The following is an 18,534-nucleotide window of genomic DNA, read 5'->3' on the forward strand; positions in this document are numbered from 1 at the left end:
CTCAATATTTCGGACATCAAGCGCCCCAGTGGACGACCCCACAAGAGATGGGTCGACAACATCAAAGAAGGCCTCAAGCCTCTGAATGTGCCGATTCAGGAATATAATACCTCAACCTCGTCACCAACAAGCAACTCTGGTAAACGATCACTGACAGATGCATTACCATACCTGATTACCCCCTTATGATTTGTTTATGCGGGCAATATGCGACCTCCGGTAGCCACTACACACACCCACAGCCATACAAGGAAGGGTTGCAGGTAGATACTGAAATTCTTCCTGACCGCTGTTTCGCCTTCATAAGGCTCATCAGAGAAGGTGATATTGAATAGGATGATATCAGGTGGAGATGGTCAGATTTATACTACAAAACATGGGCGCAAGATTACGGGCAAAGGCAGAGGAGAGGAAGAGTTCTTTACATTTTATTGGCCGAATAGTACCGTTCACCATTTGAAATATGCGACCTGTTCATAAGCCTCTTAGTCGCAATGGTGAGGCTTCCTGCAGCTTCATTCATAGGGAAATGTTTCTAGCTGGATAATCTCCAGAAGGCGAGAGACGTCAGTGGCAAGGTCACAGGGCTGTGCCTATTATGTCGGAGGCTTTTGATAAAGTGCACCACGACAAGTTGATCCGAGACCTCCTTGCGGTTGGAATTTCTGGAAATGCACTCAGTTCGTTCGTCGACTACTTGTCCTGCCGCAAGCAGCAGATCCTCATCTCGTCTTCAACCAGCCCTGCTCTGGCTTCCACCTGCGGAGTAACCCAAGGCTCTGTTCTCGGCGCTGTCCTCTTCAGCATACATGTATACACACGAGATGTCCCTTTGGTTTCTTCGCATGTGCCAAGTGTACAAGTGTACAAGTTGCAGATGACATAGCCCTGTACATGCACATGTAGCCCTGTATGATTCCCAGGCCTCGGCGAAGCGTCCAGAACCCTCACCACAGCGGCAACTGATCTCAGTGGCCGATTGGCTGAAGTCTCGAGGCCTCATCTCGAACACTGCCAAGAACAAGGTTCTGACTATCCCCCCCCCCCCCCCCAGCAGCATGTACAGGAAGTAACAGTCAAAAGCGGCAACTATCTCCTCCCTTCATCGTCTTCTGCGCGTTACATCGGCGTTCACCTTGACAATCGCCTAGATTGGGACACCCATGCAAACTATGTCAGGCTGCGTTTATACGACAACGGTTGAAAACGATTTGCGTTTGCACTACAACGAAGTACGACCTAAACGGAAAGAAATCATTGCGTTTACTACTATCGTTTACACCACAGCGCCCGAAAACGATACCTAAACGGACCGAAATGGAAACGCACATCAAAGTGTTTTGAAACCATTTCAAATTATTGGAAACGGAGTGCGGTCACGGAAACCATTCCGCGCGGGACTATATTTCACGTGAAATATTCACTCAAACCAAGTGCACAAACACTGAAACAGCGCTGCAGCGTTCATGAGCTAAACGTAGCGCTAAGCTATCCGAGAACGAGCTTGTCAGGACGAAGAATTATGAGAACGAAGAGATTGCTTGAGAGGTGATGGAAGAAGGAAGAAAATGTATAGTGATGAAGACAATAATTATGATTCTAACAAGTTTTCGTACAACACTCTTCAGGAATAATACAAGAAACTAACTCTCCTCCTCCATGGGCTCTAGTTTATTGATACTCTTCAGGAATCGTCGTTGTATTAAAGGACATGTTAGAATCATTATTGTTGTAGAAAAGAAGAAGAAGGACTAAGGAACTACAAGTTACAATCAGCTCATGCGATAACATTGCACGACACTGACCGACGGCGTTGACGTTCTACAACTAACTGGCTAACAGCTCTAGCACAGTTATCTTGGATGAGCACTCCGACAGCCTTCTAAGTTGGAAGGTTCTTATTGACTGAGTACGAGGTCAATAATACAAAGAACCGAAGTAGGAAATAAAAGCCGAGTAAAAGACCGAGGCAAAGCCGAGGTCTTTTACGAGGTTTTATTTCCTATTGACCAAGTACGAAGTCAATACTAGATTTATCACGACAAACAGTCCGTGTTTCTAATTCCAGAACGATAACCTCATGAATCCCGGTTTTATGATTGCACAACCGTTGCACCATCCCCCACGAATGCAGTGACCGTGCTGCACTGCATAGTTTAGGCACCGTTCAACTGCGCAACCCCTAAGCAGTCAAATATAAGTAGTCAATATAGCCTAGTATTAAAGGAGTGAAATACGCAGGAATATTTGACTGCTTTAGGTATAGCGAAAATCAATGGGAGTCAATACTAAAAGAGTGATAAGATATTACAATAAGATGGGAAGGTGACCGAAACCAAGACAAGCACGAACTGAAAGTCTCAGCTGTGACGTTGACGGATGTTCATGCATGTCGATGACGATACTGGCAAGACCATTACTACTAGCATTAGCCAACGTCCTTCACAGTTGAGACTTTCAGCTCGTGCTTGTCTTGGTTTCGCTCAACTTCCCCTCTTATGTTGTCATATAACTACTTAGAACCTTCCAAGTAAAATAGTTAGAAGGCTGTCGGAGTGCGCATCCAAGATGTGCTAGAGCTGCTAGCCAGTCAGTTGTAGAACGTCAGTACCGTCGGTCAGTGCCGTGCAATGTTATCGCATGAGCTGATTGTTTAGTAACTGGTGGTGTTAGTGGACATTATAGCGTAACTTGTACTTGTACTTCAAGTAATTCCTTGGTCCCTCTTCTTTTCTATAAATTTATCCTTGGCTCTCCATCAGAGTCCATAACTATTGTCTTCATCACTATACAATTTCTCCCATATTCCATCATTTTACTGCACATTGTTATCCATTGTTTGACACTTTACAGGGTACCTCACTTCAAACTCTCCAACTACGGTCTCTTCGCTGCATAATAAAAAAGTTCACTTCACTTCCAAAAAAAAAAAAATAACAATATTAGTAGAAAGGAAAAGGACATAATGGAAACGAGTTAAGAGTAACTCTCCACCACTGTAACTAGATACTATATACAGTCAGAAAGTGCAACAACTAGGCACAAAACTGACAGAGTACTGAGACATTCGACGTCCTGACACCTAGCATATAGTATCTAGTTACAGTGGTGGAGAGTTACTCTTAACTCGTTTCCATCCGTCCTTTTCCTTTCTACTTTTATTATTGGCTCAATACCCGAGTTTCAAATAATATTAGATACAAAATTAATGGAATGCACCATGGTCAAGAGTACATAACCCCCCTGTGCTCTTGACCATGGTGCATTCCATTTGTATCTAATATTATTTATTTTTTTGGAAGTGAAGTGAACTTATGCAGCGAAGAGACCGTAGTTGGAGAGTTTGAAGTGAGGTACCCTGTAATGTGTGAGTGGTTGCAATGGAGTCTGCGAGTGCCCAGTTAGAATTGTTTGACACTGCACGAATAAGCACGGTATACACATGTCGATTCAGCTGAATCAGCTCATCTCCTTGATTGCGGTTTTTAAAAAATAACTCTTGTTTGATGATTGCCTCACAGGTGTAGATGTTCAAAAACGAAACCAGTGAATACGCTTGAAGCCCAAGGTAAGAAATGTGCATCAATACCAGTACCATCATGCGGCTTGCAGCTGGATCGAATGTCATACCCATGTCAGGAGACATCAATACACCCCAGCACGTGTTCCAGCCTGCTAGTGCTGATAGCTGATGCCATCTGCAGTGGCGTCGGAAATCAGCCAGGCCGCAGTCCAAGCTGATCAGGCTCCAATTGGTGTAGGGTTTCCAATGTTAAGTTGCGCTGACAGGATTTCCACTGACAAGATGACTGATGTCCACTGACAAGATGACTGATGTCCACTGTACATAATCTACGGGTACATATAATTGTTACCGTATATGTAAACAAAATGTTGCGACTCTGGCGGTAATTGGTAAAGCCACTGAAATGTCTGCTCCGAACGCCGGAGCTCGCGGGTCCTGCTGGATGCCCCCCCCCCCAACACTGTGTATTGAGCATGGAGTGGTGCTTTCTTGCAGGTTTGCCGAGTTGAAGGTTCGACGGGCTTCTCGCGTGCTCCAGTCCAGGCGCAGTGTGAGTCAGTCAATAAGTGTCTAGTCGTTCGGCAGGACGCGCGAGCACCGACGTTCGGAGCAGACACTTTCTCTAAACAAAATGTACAGTCTACTTCGAAGTACATTATACTATACAGCAGACCAACCGTTACTGGACTCTCTCAGATTGGCAGCAGTACAATCATGTACCGAGATAGAGTATAGCGTAGAGTATAGCATGCTTACAATCATGTGTCATGTACTACTACTAGTACTAGTACATGTAAAATAATTCATAGTGTACAGTTACGAAGGGCTAAATCATAAAAAAATGTGGCCATACCCGTTCCAGGATTGTGATCCAGAAACTTTGAGAAAGCAACACAATCGTCATGTACATGTACATGTAGATCTACAATCAAGTCATGTACAATCATGTACATGACTTGATTGTATGTACAGTGAAGTTAGTTTGGCTAAGATGACTGCTCAAGGGCTAGGGACCTTCAAGACGTGGTGTCCGTTACCAGGTGGTCACCCTATCCAGGGTCATTTGGCTGGAAATAGCATCCCTTGCCACGGTCCTACATGTAGTTGCAGTGGTCTTCTCGGACAGGTGGTCGCCTTGTCAGGTTTCACTGTACTCCGCGACACAATGATTGGCGCACTGTGGACGACAAAAGACATAATGATTGCGGCAGGTTGCAAGCAAGACGATCTTCATGGTGTTGGTGTGTGTGTGTGTGGGGGGGGGGGGGGGGTAGTAAGCAAGAAAGGAAGAGCAAAGTGGCAATTTTTGAAAGTCTCACCAATGCACCGCTCACTGTACATGTACTAATACATGTAGATATCTTCACTAGTTTGAGGGAAAGACACAAACGGGAAAGTCTGAAGAAAAAATTGACTGTCACCACCAGGACTCGAACCAGGCATGTAAATATAGTGGCAGATTACACAGCAGCTTCTCTCAACTCAAGTGCTAGAGGAAACAAAGTGGTTGAGGAAGCAAAGTGGTTGAGGAAGCAAAGTGGTTGAGGAAGCAAAGTGGTTGAGGAAGCAAAGTGGTTGAGCTGAGTTGTCAGGTGTGCGAGGCTAGCCCGTGTATTCAGTTTCCATCACCACACGCTTTACTTGTGTTCAATTAATATTTCCGTCACTATACAATATACATGTGCATGTACATGTGCATGTGCATGGACATGTGCATGTGCATGGACATGGACACCGAACTGGGGGAAATCTCCGTCAATAATCACTAGAAGTGGAACCCTAGGGTACTTTAACTGGTCACTTGCTAGGAGAAACTACAATGTCATGTTGTTGGTTGACAGTATGCAACAAGGTGGAGGACATCGTGTTCGGAAACAGTGACCTTTCTACAACCATCCACGGTTTGTAGAGCCCCGGTCGGTTGCGACCATCTGAACCGGGGCTCTACCAACCGTGGATGGTTGTAGAAAGGTCACGGTCTCCTCCACCTTGTTACATGCTGTCAAACCAACAACATGTTTGAACAAACAAGGTGTATCTATTTTAAATACCGAGAAACTACATGTACATGTACATGTACATGACAAACTGCAGAATTGCTCGACACCACGCTGGGACAGGGACAGGGGCAGGGTGAAACAATCTTATCTACAATGTACATAGTCATTGTAAAGAACTGACTTGCTGATACGTACCGGTACTGCAACGGCACGTTCACACACAAGGGGTTCTTGTACATTGTATGTTAATATGTTAGCATCAGGGAGTCGTAAAATACCGGTATTTTACGACTCCCTGGTTAGCATGGGCCAGGGGTGGGCCTGGGTGGGGTGGGGATAAACAACGTTACGACTTAACTTACGTTCATATAATGTACATGATTGTACATGTATGTAAAGCAGCCGAAGAGCATAGCACATATTTATTGGACATAACCATGATAACGCCAGTGTCGGGATTACACTGTGTTCTTTTGATTAGAATGTCCACAAGTCAGAACTAACAGAAGTCAATCAGAGATACTAGCAACACTTACAGAAGTCAATCAGAGATAACCTGAGTAACGCGCAGTGCCTGGGGGACGACTCGGAATTACTACTGGTACTGTGCGAGCGCATTGAGCACTGCTTGTTACTGCCGTACATAGCACATGTAGTGCTACGTCATCAGTACATATACACGTAGAATTTAAAGGCTAGATTCTCTCCGAGATAAAAAGAAATGTAGCACATACGACCGCCAATGTGACCGCAAAGCAAAACCTCCCCTGTATGCGAATCATGCACGCACGCAATGGTATTTCTGCAGGACTGTCCTGAAGACGTAAAGGGATCAGCCCTTTGGTTATGTCATACACACTGTACATTGTCCTACAAGTAGTCTGGCCTGACTGCTGCACTGGGCCGATGCCGATGGGAGAAAGACGCGCAAGTGAATCCATCGGATCACAGAACAATACCATTTTGTTCTAATTTCTTCCTGTAGTGCATTCACTTTGGCCACACACCCAACCGGCACAGCTTTTGTACTGCAAAAACGTAGAAGAACTTGCTGGAAAATACTGGAGTAAGTGAAGGAGCCGCGGCACTTGACTAGAAAGGTCTCGATGAAGAGTTTCAATGATAATGCCTGGATTAGGCAACCTGCATGCCTTTGGCTAAACTGTAATACTGGTGAACGTTTGTGCATGTACCGACAGTGTACATGCATGCTGTGGCAAGCCTCCTCACATAGACCATTGTATTTGTAGACGGAGGAGCAGAGCGCAGAGGGTGCAGCTGTTATAGAATTGCTCAGGCACAAGCACCCGCACATTAGGCACTTCAGGCGGTTGTGGCTCGTTCAAGAAACAATAAAGCCATCAGGGAAACAGGCCAGGCAGCAGCTCAACGACATCCGCTACATTGTTGTGGTGTGCAACAAGTAGAAGTTTGGCAGCAGTTTGCTGTAACCGTGGTCATACATGTAGCTCTTTCTAGTAAGAGCACTGCTACCATACACTGATAGTGATACAGTCAGTCCACACTGTCACCGTGTCAGGGAATACTACGTGTAGGACACGTACATGTACACGCACAGTGTACACTACAGTATAACCTGTCAAGGCGACCACTCGGATAAGGCGACCACCTGTCCTTGAAGACCACTGAAACCAGGACCAAGGGATGCTATTTCCAGTCAAATGACCCTGGATAAAGTGACCACCTGGTAACAGAGACCACGTTTTGAAGGTCCCTTGAGTGGTCGTCTTAGTCAGGTTTCACTGTACCGGTAATATGTAGACATAAGTAGCATGAGTCACCAATTTCTAGCTGCTATAGCATTAATAGGAGTGCACAAACTGGTTTGAATACATGTCATACTCTACTTTACTTTACAGTCATGTATGCCATATCATGCACACCGCGTACAGGACACACAGTCATGCACATGCACACAGTCATGCACATGCACCTGTACATGACAAGTCATGTATTTGCATTCTGGGAATTGACAGCCGGCCTGGGGATGAGGACAGAGACAAAAGTACAGCACAGTACGAGTACCGGTACTTGACAAACAGGAGCAGAGAGTGCAGAACAAAAACAGGTTCTTGCAACCCAGAATTGGGAAGTGCCGATGTGAAGAGGTACCTATGTAAAGTGTAGTACTACCTGTCACAAGATCAACACAGTGAGTAACCGGGTCTAGGGGATCATGGGCGCTAAGTCTTACTACCTACTGCCAGTACTGCTGGCCAGGTTTTGTGTGATGGTAGGAACTGGAACTCACTGGTTTCATACACGTAACAGTTACAATGACCATCCATAATGTACGTCCAGGGATGTTGTTAAGTCAGCTAATAATGGCGTAATGACCGACGTGCCTCCCCCATGCCCCAGAATGGTCAAGTGATGTGACATGTTGCGGCTTCAGTTGAAGAGGAGCAGGTGTAACAGCTTGACTGCACTGGCTCAGGAGCCCTTGCACTGGCTGTCAACTAGTTACTAGTATACTGTAACTAATACTTGGGGCCAAGCAGCACATAGCCCATCAGCAACGGATAAGTATTAGTTTCCCAAATTAATAATTCAGTGATGATCAACTGTGCACTTGTACTTGTAGGGGACTGAGATAGTAATAATTATTATAGAGGGTTTGCATATTGCCACCGACTAGGTCACTTTGATTCAATGATGATCATGTACATGGCAATGCCTGTCAGTATTTTGAAATGCTCTCCTTCCAGCCGCTTTCCATTACAATGGTTTCACGTACTACATGTACAAGGACACCAGCACTACACGAACTCACAACTAAATAATTACCTGGACAGTTAGGGGAAGGACCTGTCAGCCTCAAGTAAGTATTATAATATGTAGTTAGTAACAGTATAGATCTGATACTGTGATGTGACACGGTGCGGGGCAGTTTGACAGCTGAGAATCAAACACCATGCACCTGACACTTGACAGCCATGCTAAGCATGGTCCCAGCAGGATAATGAGGTGGCCTCTACAACTCAAGTCAAGAACAAACACACTGTCACTACATTCAACAGCCATGTAGCCATCCCCGCCTCCTGCTTGCTAAAGCAGATCAGAAGCAGTGAAAACCAGCATGCCACCAGATTTAGTAATGTAAATGCACATGAAGACATTTGAAGAAGCAGAGCTAGAACTAAAGGCCACACTACATGAATAATAATGATGTCCAACACCCACGGGACCACGGTGGCACCATTACATGGTCGGAACTGCCTATTTCGGACACATCAGCTGGAACACCATCCTTCCTCCAGCCTGAGTTATAATGAAACTGGGCCAGACTCGACCATGGAGCATTCAATACTGATCGTCAAGGTCACTTCATTGCTGCCCGTAAACACACGGTACATTATGTATAGTAACCATGACATGTACTGCAGTCCATTGACATTGTGCATAAAGGCACACGATGAAGAGAAGGAGGGGAGGGGAGGAGGTACGTTGACATGAAACCTACAGCGTGATCATGGACTGTCTGCACAATGTCATGTTGCATAGTTAGAGTGCTGCTCAATGAAATCCGGTCACGTGTATTGTAGCCAGGTCATGTCATGACCAGCTGTGCTACCAAGCGGCAAAGGTATGCACATGTGCTAGCAGACCTAGGACAGGTCACACAGACCACTTCATCAAAACACAGTCAGTCCAGCAAAGACACATACCGTGAGGGCGTTACATAGCAAAACCAGACAAGAAACTACAAAAGCATGTGCATGTTACTGATGGAGCTAAAGAGAATGTAAATTCGTAAGCAACAAACTCAGTCACGGTCATGAAATTCACATTCAAATGATACATCTAGTACCAAGAGTTATGAACTCTTGCTACTACGGACAGCTGCTCAATGAAATCCAGTCGTGTCGCTCAAGTTAGTTTGTGCCTTGCACCATTTCGCAACCCAGTGACAGTCACAGTGTTCGCAGGTCTACATGGTCTACAAGGCCTGCACAACGTCCGGCGCCTACTACTACTGTACTAGTACTTGAGTGGCCCGACTGGATTTCATTGAACAGCATGCAGCACTGTAGTAGTAGGACAGTGTTGGCCAGTACAGAATGATCTTGAACTGTGGTGGTACTGTATGGTGCACAATCTGACAAATATTCACACCACCGGCTGCAGACAGCAGAGTGGAGAAGACTCAGCATGCCCGGAACACACCAGAAGGATGCCCATTCCAGTAAGATCTTAAAGTGGGGTGGTATGCATTATCTTCTTACTCAAGGTGCTCATGAAGCAACTGACCACTTCGGAATCATCATCGGAATCAACACCTCATGCACCCTACACAGACTGAGCCCTGCAAACCGGAAAGAAAGCTTGGGACATAGGGGGCAAGGACTCCCGGTGTAGAGGCTCCCATACAGCTACCTGTCACCCTGCTAAACCCACTTGATGCGGAATGCCCCCCCCCCCCCCCCCCCCCAGAGCATTTGATTAGCCCATAGGATCTAGGAAGTGTAGCTGTACATCTAAGTGATCTAACACACCACTGCTCTTGTTACATGGTCAAACATATGATGGATATCTCTGAGAGGTGGCTCACGGGCCAGAGCCAGTATCATCAGCAACAGCCAAAAAGAGTATGAAGTCACCTCCTTGTTGAATCATAGGTGATCTCATTAAAACTCAAGAATAGCAGAGATACCCAGCAGATCGGTGACAGATTTCCAAGATGACTACTCAGTGTATCAAACCTGCCAAGCAAGAAGTTACATTACGGCAAAATATAAATCACTGGGGGAGGGTTATCTGCAGGGTTCCCTCAGTGAGGGTGATTCGAAAGAGAGAGAGAAAAAAAAAGGTTTGTTACTCTGTATCCGGTGCGCTCATATTTCGTAGCTTCTTGGTCACCTCGGCAACAGTGCTGGTATCACCATGCTTGCTTTCGAATTCCAGGTAGCGCTTAAAGACGTGCTTCATCTTCTTGGATGACAGCTGGATGTTGATGAGGCGCTCGAAAACCGCCCTGTTGCAACAAGAAGATCACACACACACACACACACACACACACACACACACACACACACATACACACACACACACACACACACACACACATGCACGCACGCGCGTGCACATACACACAGTCTTCAGTCTGCGCTGAGCATCTACAAAGTGGAGGAAGGTTCACATGGAACATGCTAACTGTTCTATGCATAAACTCAACCTGTTCCAACTTGTTCCACTGTGTGCTACATGTACATGTACTAACATGTTTTTCGATCGAAAAACATGTTAAACTACCAAGCAAGGCTTCTGTGTATATACCATGTACATGTACTGCAGCTACGCACCAGTCATCAAGGCAGGAATGCTCAAAAAGACAAAAACCATACACCAGTCATCAAGGCAGGAATGCTCAAAAAGACAAAATCCATCCGGACAAAATGATGTCTCCTTGTTTGAAATAATGTTGATCTTATGGGTGGGTCATGGCAAGGATCAGTAACAATGTCAACAGCAAACACACTTACCTGACATCATCAACATGTTCGTCACGCAGCAGCATGTCTATGTAGATGGACCACAGGTCGACACGTTTCGGGTAGTTGGTGACGAGACTCTCGAACATGGTGCGTCCACGCTCGACCTCGCCATGCTTAAACTCCAGCTGGGCAAACTTGCTGATGACGTCCACGTCTATACACAGCAGTAGCAGCAACAACAGCACGGTCAAAGACAAATTGAGACGGAACGAAAAGTGTTCAGAGAACAACGATTATAATAATTATATAATATAACTAATCCACAACAGTACAAAAGCAGAACCAAAAAAACCATCCACACCGCGTTAAAATGAACTGAGTAGACTCGTCGAGGCGAGTAACTACTGAGGCGCGCACTGTCAATGCATGCTACAACGCCTGGGAAGTGTGTGTGTGTGTGTGTGTGTGTGTGTGTGTGTGTGTGTGTGTGTGTGTGTGTGTGTGTGTGTGTGTGTGTGTGAGTACCAGGACCAGGTGTGAGTGAGGGGGAGGGGCAAAGCAGCAGAAGTGGCATGCACCAATTAGCTTACGTTCAAACTTTCGCAGACTCTTCAAGCCTCTGTCCATCAGACGGCGGGCAGCATCGGGCTTGCCCTGGCGGAACTTGAACAGACCGTACTGTTCCCAGACTTCTCGGCTCTGCGAGAAGCGCTTCACCATTGTAGCATACAGGTCATCCGCTCGCTAACAAACAAACAGGATGGATAAAGAAGTAAACAAAATTCAGCTAGGATCAAAACAAAAAGGACCGGGACAGAGGGCTGGCTTACACAAGGACAGCAACTAACAGTCTCACTCAATGGCAAAGAACAAGCCAGCAATTCGTAGAGCAAAATGAGTTGTGATGTACGCGCAGCATTACTGGGTTGACTTTCGATGGCATCCCCAGCCCGAGCCCGGTGGTCTGCCTGACTGGGGAGGCCAGGGTGTTTGATGACTTGATCTGCAGGCACACTGAGTGCGATGAACCCGGGGATGTACTCGTCTCACACCATGTCAAGTCTCCCTGTAGACCTGTTTCACATCTGTCACATGACTACACATGCAGCAGCCATGTTGCTTCCAACTCCAGTCAAACACTGTGCGCATCGGTCACATGATGTCAGCCATGTCGGTGCCACTGTCCACATGACGTCATGTACACTATATACACAAGTGCAGTTATATGACAAGATATTAAACCACTCCATTGTCAAAGCTACAGTATCGCAACAAAGCGTACTTCATGAAAAATTCCATTGACAATGACGCACCAGGAACAGGGTTCCTTGGCTAAAGGGGCCACACAGCAAATAGTCTACAATCAAAGCAACATGAACTCACTTTGACAGTGTACCACAGACTTGCAGCAGCACACATGCACTTCACTGGCAGGCTGTCTACACATAGCAGAACTCACCTCAAACTTCTTCGATTGGATGTAGATGCGCACCAGGCGGAAGAAGACCTTCTCTGGTTCATTGGTGCGAACGGCCTCATCAAACACCTTCATCAGACTTTCGTGACTTCCGTATACGTTCTCTAGATTGAGCCAGGTCACCCAGATATCCAGCTTGCCCTTCTCGTTGCGGAAGTTCAGCGTTTCCAGGGCCCGTTGGGCTACAGCACGCGCCTTGTCAATCTCCGCCGAGTGCATGTGACACGCCATGAACTGGATCCACGTGTCCGATTCGTCCGGATTGGCCGCCACCAAGCGCTCAAAGTCTTGCACAGTCTGCATTGGGCGCTCCGTGTCCAGCAAAGTCTCTTCCATCTATCATGCACAAAGCAACAACAGTGAAGACAATGCTCAAAGCAACAACAGTGAAGACAATGCTCACAAGCTGTAGCTACCTAGTGGGGGGTCGTCCAAGGTTGCCAATAGTATTTTCAAAACGAAATGTTTTCGTTTAAGGGTGGGTGGTTTTAGGAGCTTCGTTTTGAAAAGAATTATAGAATGTATATGGAGAATATCCAGTTAACTCTGGGTGCCGAAGATTGAAATTATTATATTGTTGGACTGCCTTTTACCTGCAGAAAAGGTGGGTGGGCGGGGGCTGAAATATGCAAAACTTTTCGTTTCGCAAAAACAATCGGTAACCCCGGAGGACCCCTAACACGTTGCTAGGTACTATTATAATAAAAAGGAAAGCCGATCGAGTCATCAGGTCTTTCTTGTTTTACAGTATATTACACAAACCTCGTTCGGATTCATATTCTACATGCACTCAAATCTGTGGACAGCAACTGTTTCGCTCTGTTAGAGCTCCTCAGCACAGCTCAGAGGACCGAAGCGCAGCTCTTCGCAATGAAATACGTTTCCGTGAAGCAAAGCATTTTTATAAAGAGCTGCAAACCCCGCCAAGAGTGCTCGAAATGTATCAAACAAAGCCGCGCGCAGTGCAACTGACTTTGTCAAACACGACCTGTATCCCAAGGCCTACCACTACAATCTCGTATCAATGAGTTCATGCAAAGGTCCAACAGGAATGCAGTCTTCTGTGTTGGAATAGGAAAGAGACAGAGAGTTTCCCGAGCTTTGTCATCTGATCCGTCTTGCTACCATGTTTTCCCGAATATAAGTCGACCTTCTGTGTGCCAGAAATTTCGCCAAAATCTGGGGGTCGACTTACAAATGGAACTCGACTTACATACGGAAATCTGGCACAACAAATGAAGTGACTGGAGTGTCCGTACAAAAATGCACTACCGTACGAACCATGTGAACATTGGATGACACTGGTTTTGTTCAGATTTTGTCTTACTGGCATGATATGATCTCTCCTCGCAGAGAATTCACATTTTGTATGTGTGGGTGTCATAGAGCTATAAAAACTTTTTTTTCATGAAATTGACTCCTTGATTTGGGGTGGTCGACTTATATTCGGGAAAATACGGTATGTATGTGTCATGACCCGGACTCGACTCGTCGTGAAAGCGACCACGCAATGAGATTCAGCAGCCAAAAGCTGGGCTCCGAGATATTCTAGAGTTCTGTAAGAACCATGATTAGTCCCGCGAAGGATTTGGCACTTTCGTTAGTTGAGCAATCATGGCTTACAACTCGTGGCCTAGAGTCGCAAGTGTTGCCGTACGTCGGCAACACCTTCAGTACAAGTCGTCAGCATTGTACTCACTACACTGTTGAGCTTGAGGGGACCCTGCTTAGTCCTGCAAGGGAGCTGATACCTTTGTTAGTCGAGCAAGCATGGCACCTCTTCTCGCGTCGTACGACATAAAGGGTCCTGCAAGTGCTTCGCGCACTGCGGACTCCGTTATCCCTTTTTGGGAGAGGTCACGGCTTGACCGTGCAGCGCCCTACGGGGTAATGAGAGGGAAGAGCCTACGGGGCAGAAGATGAAGGGTGACCCAATCAAGACACCGTACGAAGGCGGCGCGCTCTAGCTGCGGCAACATCCGACAGCGTACTCCAGGCTCCGTCGCACGATCGCCGTACGAATAACCTCGGACTTCACTGATAGTTGTACTTCTTTCATGTAATGTGGGTGAGCGAGCTCCCCGAAGCTATACTAATATTTCCTACAAATTATTATATCACAATTATACTATAACCAAAATCACATAAAAGCCGCCTTCTTCCAACGAATAAAAGTATCTTCTGATCGCTTCCCTTCAACCTCTGACTACCTTGTGTGAGCCGGAAAACAGGTGATCTACTTATCTGCTTGAGTCAACTATATTGGTTGACGACCTGGTGCCACTAGATGGATCACCGGCCATGACATTTGGTGCTGTGACCAGGATCAAGCGATAATGCTATAACACTGTTATGTGTGTCTCCTTCTTGTACAGTGTTGACAATGGCTGACAGACAGCAACAGCGTGGCGCACCCGAGGCGCGACTTCCGCGACATGCCGCGCACCAACAGGAATTAATCGTGGCACTGCAGGCAGGTGCCTCGGCACTGGAGGCCCTGCGCCAACACTCACATGCTCTGAAGCTCCGAGCTATCGCCGGCGGACTGACGTCCCTGTTGACGACCCTGAAGAAATTCTCGGTCGCCATTGAAGAGGGCCCTCCCCCGAAACGACCCAGATTTGCAACGGCGGCAACGCCTCGGAATCGTGTTCGTGACGACGCCGTCACTGCAGCTCGAGACGCCGCCCAGGCTGAACGAGAGCGCCTGACGGCAACAACCGACGCGACGGCCACGACTCGCCGACTTCCAAGTTGGGTAACATCACGGGGACGTGATTCTTGAGAGGCCGGGGAATTGTCATGACCCGGACTCGACTCGTCGTGAAAGCGATCACGCAATGAGATTCAGCAGCCAAAAGCTGGGCTCCGAGATATTCTAGAGTTCTGTAAGAACCATGATTAGTCCCGCGAAGGATTTGGCACTTTCGTTAGTTGAGCAATCATGGCTTACAACTCGTGGCCTAGAGTCGCAAGTGTTGTCGTACGTCGGCAACACCTTCAGTACAAGTCGTCAGCATTGTACTCACTACACTGTTGAGCTTGAGGGGACCCTGCTTAGTCCTGCAAGGGAGCTGATACCTTTGTTAGTCGAGCAAGCATGGCACCTCTTCTCGCGTCGTACGACGTAAAGGGTCCTGCAAGTGCTTCGCGCACTGCGGACTCCGTTATCCCTTTTTGGGAGAGGTCACGGCTTGACCGTGCAGCGCCCTACGGGGTAATGAGAGGGAAGAGCCTACGGGGCAGAAGATGAAGGGTGACCCAATCAAGACACCGTACGAAGGCGGCGCGCTCTAGCTGCGGCAACATCCGACAGCGTACTCTAGGCTCCGTCGCACGATCGCCGTACGAATAACCTCGGACTTCACTGATAGTTGTACTTCTTTCATGTAATGTGGGTGAGCGAGCTCCCCGAAGCTATACTAATATTTCCTACAAATTATTATATCACAATTATACTATAACCAAAATCACATAAAAGCCGCCTTCTTCCAACGAATAAAAGTATCTTCTGATCGCTTCCCTTCAACCTCTGACTACCTTGTGTGAGCCGGAAAACAGGTGAGCTACTTATCTGCTTGAGTCAACTATATTGGTTGACGACCTGGTGCCACTAGATGGATCACCGGCCATGACATATGCTATTATCGGTGAACTTACCGCTCGCAAGTTGGCCTCATCTTGCTTTTTCTCGGCACGCTTCTGTCGCCGGGTCTTCTTTCGTTGGCTCTGCACACAGCGCACAGCACACAGACAAACGGCATATTAAACACAAATGAAACGAGGATAAAATCTGTATGTTCACGTAACACATGCTGCAAAGTTACGAAACGTCATCAAATCTGGTCCGGATTCGTAGCATTTTTCCCCGAGGATGCGTGTATCCAATTGCAGCATTCAATCATGATCAACACAAATGCTCACCGGGGGAAAAGATATGGGCGCTTTGGAGGAAACGAAAAAACGCAAGATCAGCCATGGCAGTTGACAGCGTGCTTGTTCGGTCACGGAATCTGGACTCCAAAGAAGACTGTATTTATTTCTGTTCTTCGTAACTGAACGAAAACCTCTCGACTAGTAGTATGCACACCTCATCGTGCCTTGGCACGGACATACCGTAGAATCCCGCGGATAAGCCCATGGGCTTATCTGTTTCACAAGGACATTTCGGTGGGCTTATACGCGGACATGGGCTTATACGCTGACACCAACATTGTGCTATTGAAAAGTACCAAGGAAGTGAGAAATACATTGCTGAAAGCCACTGTGCAAACAAAAACAACCGATGATTGTGTTGAAATGTACAAAAAAAACCAAAAAAACCCTACATGTACTACCTACATGTACATGGTCGTACCAAGAGTCCATAATTTATGGACTCTTGGTACGACTTAGGCCCATGGGCTTGTACGACGAAGCCTTGTGATGTTCGAACTTTCCCTGGGCTTATGCGCGGGCATGGGCTTATACGCGGGTGGGCTTATCCGCGGGATTCTACGGTACCAAATCTGCTGTCGTCCTCTCTCCAGGGCAAAACTCTACCTCCCTACAATGTGAAACTGGTACTATAATAAAGGCACAGCTAATAAAGCGAACACACCTACAGCCAATCAGCAAACCAGTTCCGTAATGGGATCCGGCAGGTATTGCATGCCATGCATGTACTAGATTGATGCTACAGTACAGACAGTCGCATGTCGTAGACACAGGTCCTAACAGTGTCTAGTGTCTAGTCAGTAGCATCATGCTCACACGTGCCGGATCAGCACACCATACATTGAATTGACCTAGCAAACGGTAACCTGCGGAATCTACTGGAACAGTGCTAACAGGATAAAGGCACGGCGCCGTGCAATGTCGCAGCAACTTACATTGGACATGTTCTCCTCGCCATCTTCGTCGTCAGAGCTACTGTCTGAAGCAGCTCCGGCCGCTGCAGCCTGTTTGCCTGCACTTGCTTGTGCTTCAGACCACCAGTCAAACTTGCTTGGTAGCTACAAGAAAGGAGCATAGGAAAAAAGAAAGAAAAAAAAGGAGCAGATACGTCAATGACAGTGCATGCATTGCCATGCAGCAGGGCTACTGGGGTCGGAATGAAGGGCGAGGGGGTGATCCGAACATTCGGAGAACTGCAGGCAATCTTAAGGTGTGAAATCAAGCACACACTGGAAGTAATAACAGCTGAATCTTGCCTGAGGACATAGCCCGAGGAACTAGGCACGCATCGGCGGATGCGTTCAAGGTCAAGATCAGCCATAAGGACAGACACAGAATGTACTTGGTCTGATATCTCACATGATTTGTGGGCCAAAGGCCAAAACGGTCAAACTATTGACTTTCCAAAGTGATGTCAATCAAGCGCGATGAGCTGATTATGCCGACGCGCGCGCGCGCGCGCGCGAGAGAGAGAGAGAGCAGGAGAGAGAGAGAGAGAGAGAGAGAGAGAGAGAGAGAGAGAGAGTCGCGTATCCATCTCCGTAGACATTAGCACACTGACATTCCGCTCAGCTACAGAGGGTGATAAACAACTGGTCACCACCGTACCTTCAAACATGCGGCAGAAGACTTGCCAGCCGGAGTAGCAGAATCATCGTCACTGTCAGTATCGCTATCGTCATCTTCCGTATCCTGGTCTGAGCCCTGAGAAGCAACATCAGCGTCTTCCGAGTCTTGCTCTCCATTCTCCACATCATCTTCAGACTCCGAGTCAGATGTCAGCATCTCTGCTCCTTCTTCCTCCATCATTTGTCTGAGCTCCGCATCACTGTCAACCTCATTGTCATCATCACTATCTGCGTCTGCAGCTGCCAAGACACGGCCACCAGTTAGCTTCGTGCGTTTGCCTGATTGGCCATCGGCATCTTTGGAATCGGACGTCTTGCGCTTGCGCTTCTGCGGTGAGATGTGAGAGTTACGCAGCGACAGCTCAATCTTGCTCTGGTTATAGTCCACACTGCATACCAACAACAACAACAACAACAACAACAACAACAACAACAGCTCTAAGATGACACTTCTGCTCCATAACTTTGTATGCTTATTGGCAACCGGCCATTGTGAGAATAAAGATTTGAA

General features: G+C 47.0%; 1 protein-coding gene across 2 annotated transcripts in view; it reads right to left on the reverse strand.

Moving 5' to 3' along the window:
* Positions 1–10,042: 10,042 nt before the first annotated feature.
* The window catches only part of LOC135817989 (protein RRP5 homolog), a 58,933-nt gene continuing 50,441 nt past the window's right edge, over positions 10,043–18,534 (reverse strand). For both annotated transcript variants that reach the window (XM_065331297.1, XM_065331306.1), the window contains exons 33-39: positions 18,004–18,412; positions 17,331–17,453; positions 16,120–16,188; positions 12,442–12,795; positions 11,573–11,726; positions 11,031–11,196; positions 10,043–10,522 (exon numbers count right to left, since the gene is read on the reverse strand). In XM_065331297.1, coding sequence (XP_065187369.1) covers positions 10,363–10,522; positions 11,031–11,196; positions 11,573–11,726; positions 12,442–12,795; positions 16,120–16,188; positions 17,331–17,453; positions 18,004–18,412 — 1,435 coding nt within the window. In that variant the 3' untranslated portion in view covers positions 10,043–10,362. The remainder of the gene's footprint in view (positions 10,523–11,030; positions 11,197–11,572; positions 11,727–12,441; positions 12,796–16,119; positions 16,189–17,330; positions 17,454–18,003; positions 18,413–18,534) is intronic.

Source organism: Sycon ciliatum, chromosome 1 (assembly GCF_964019385.1).
Source record: "Sycon ciliatum chromosome 1, ocSycCili1.1, whole genome shotgun sequence".
NCBI classification, from domain to species: Eukaryota; Metazoa; Porifera; class Calcarea; order Leucosolenida; family Sycettidae; genus Sycon; species Sycon ciliatum.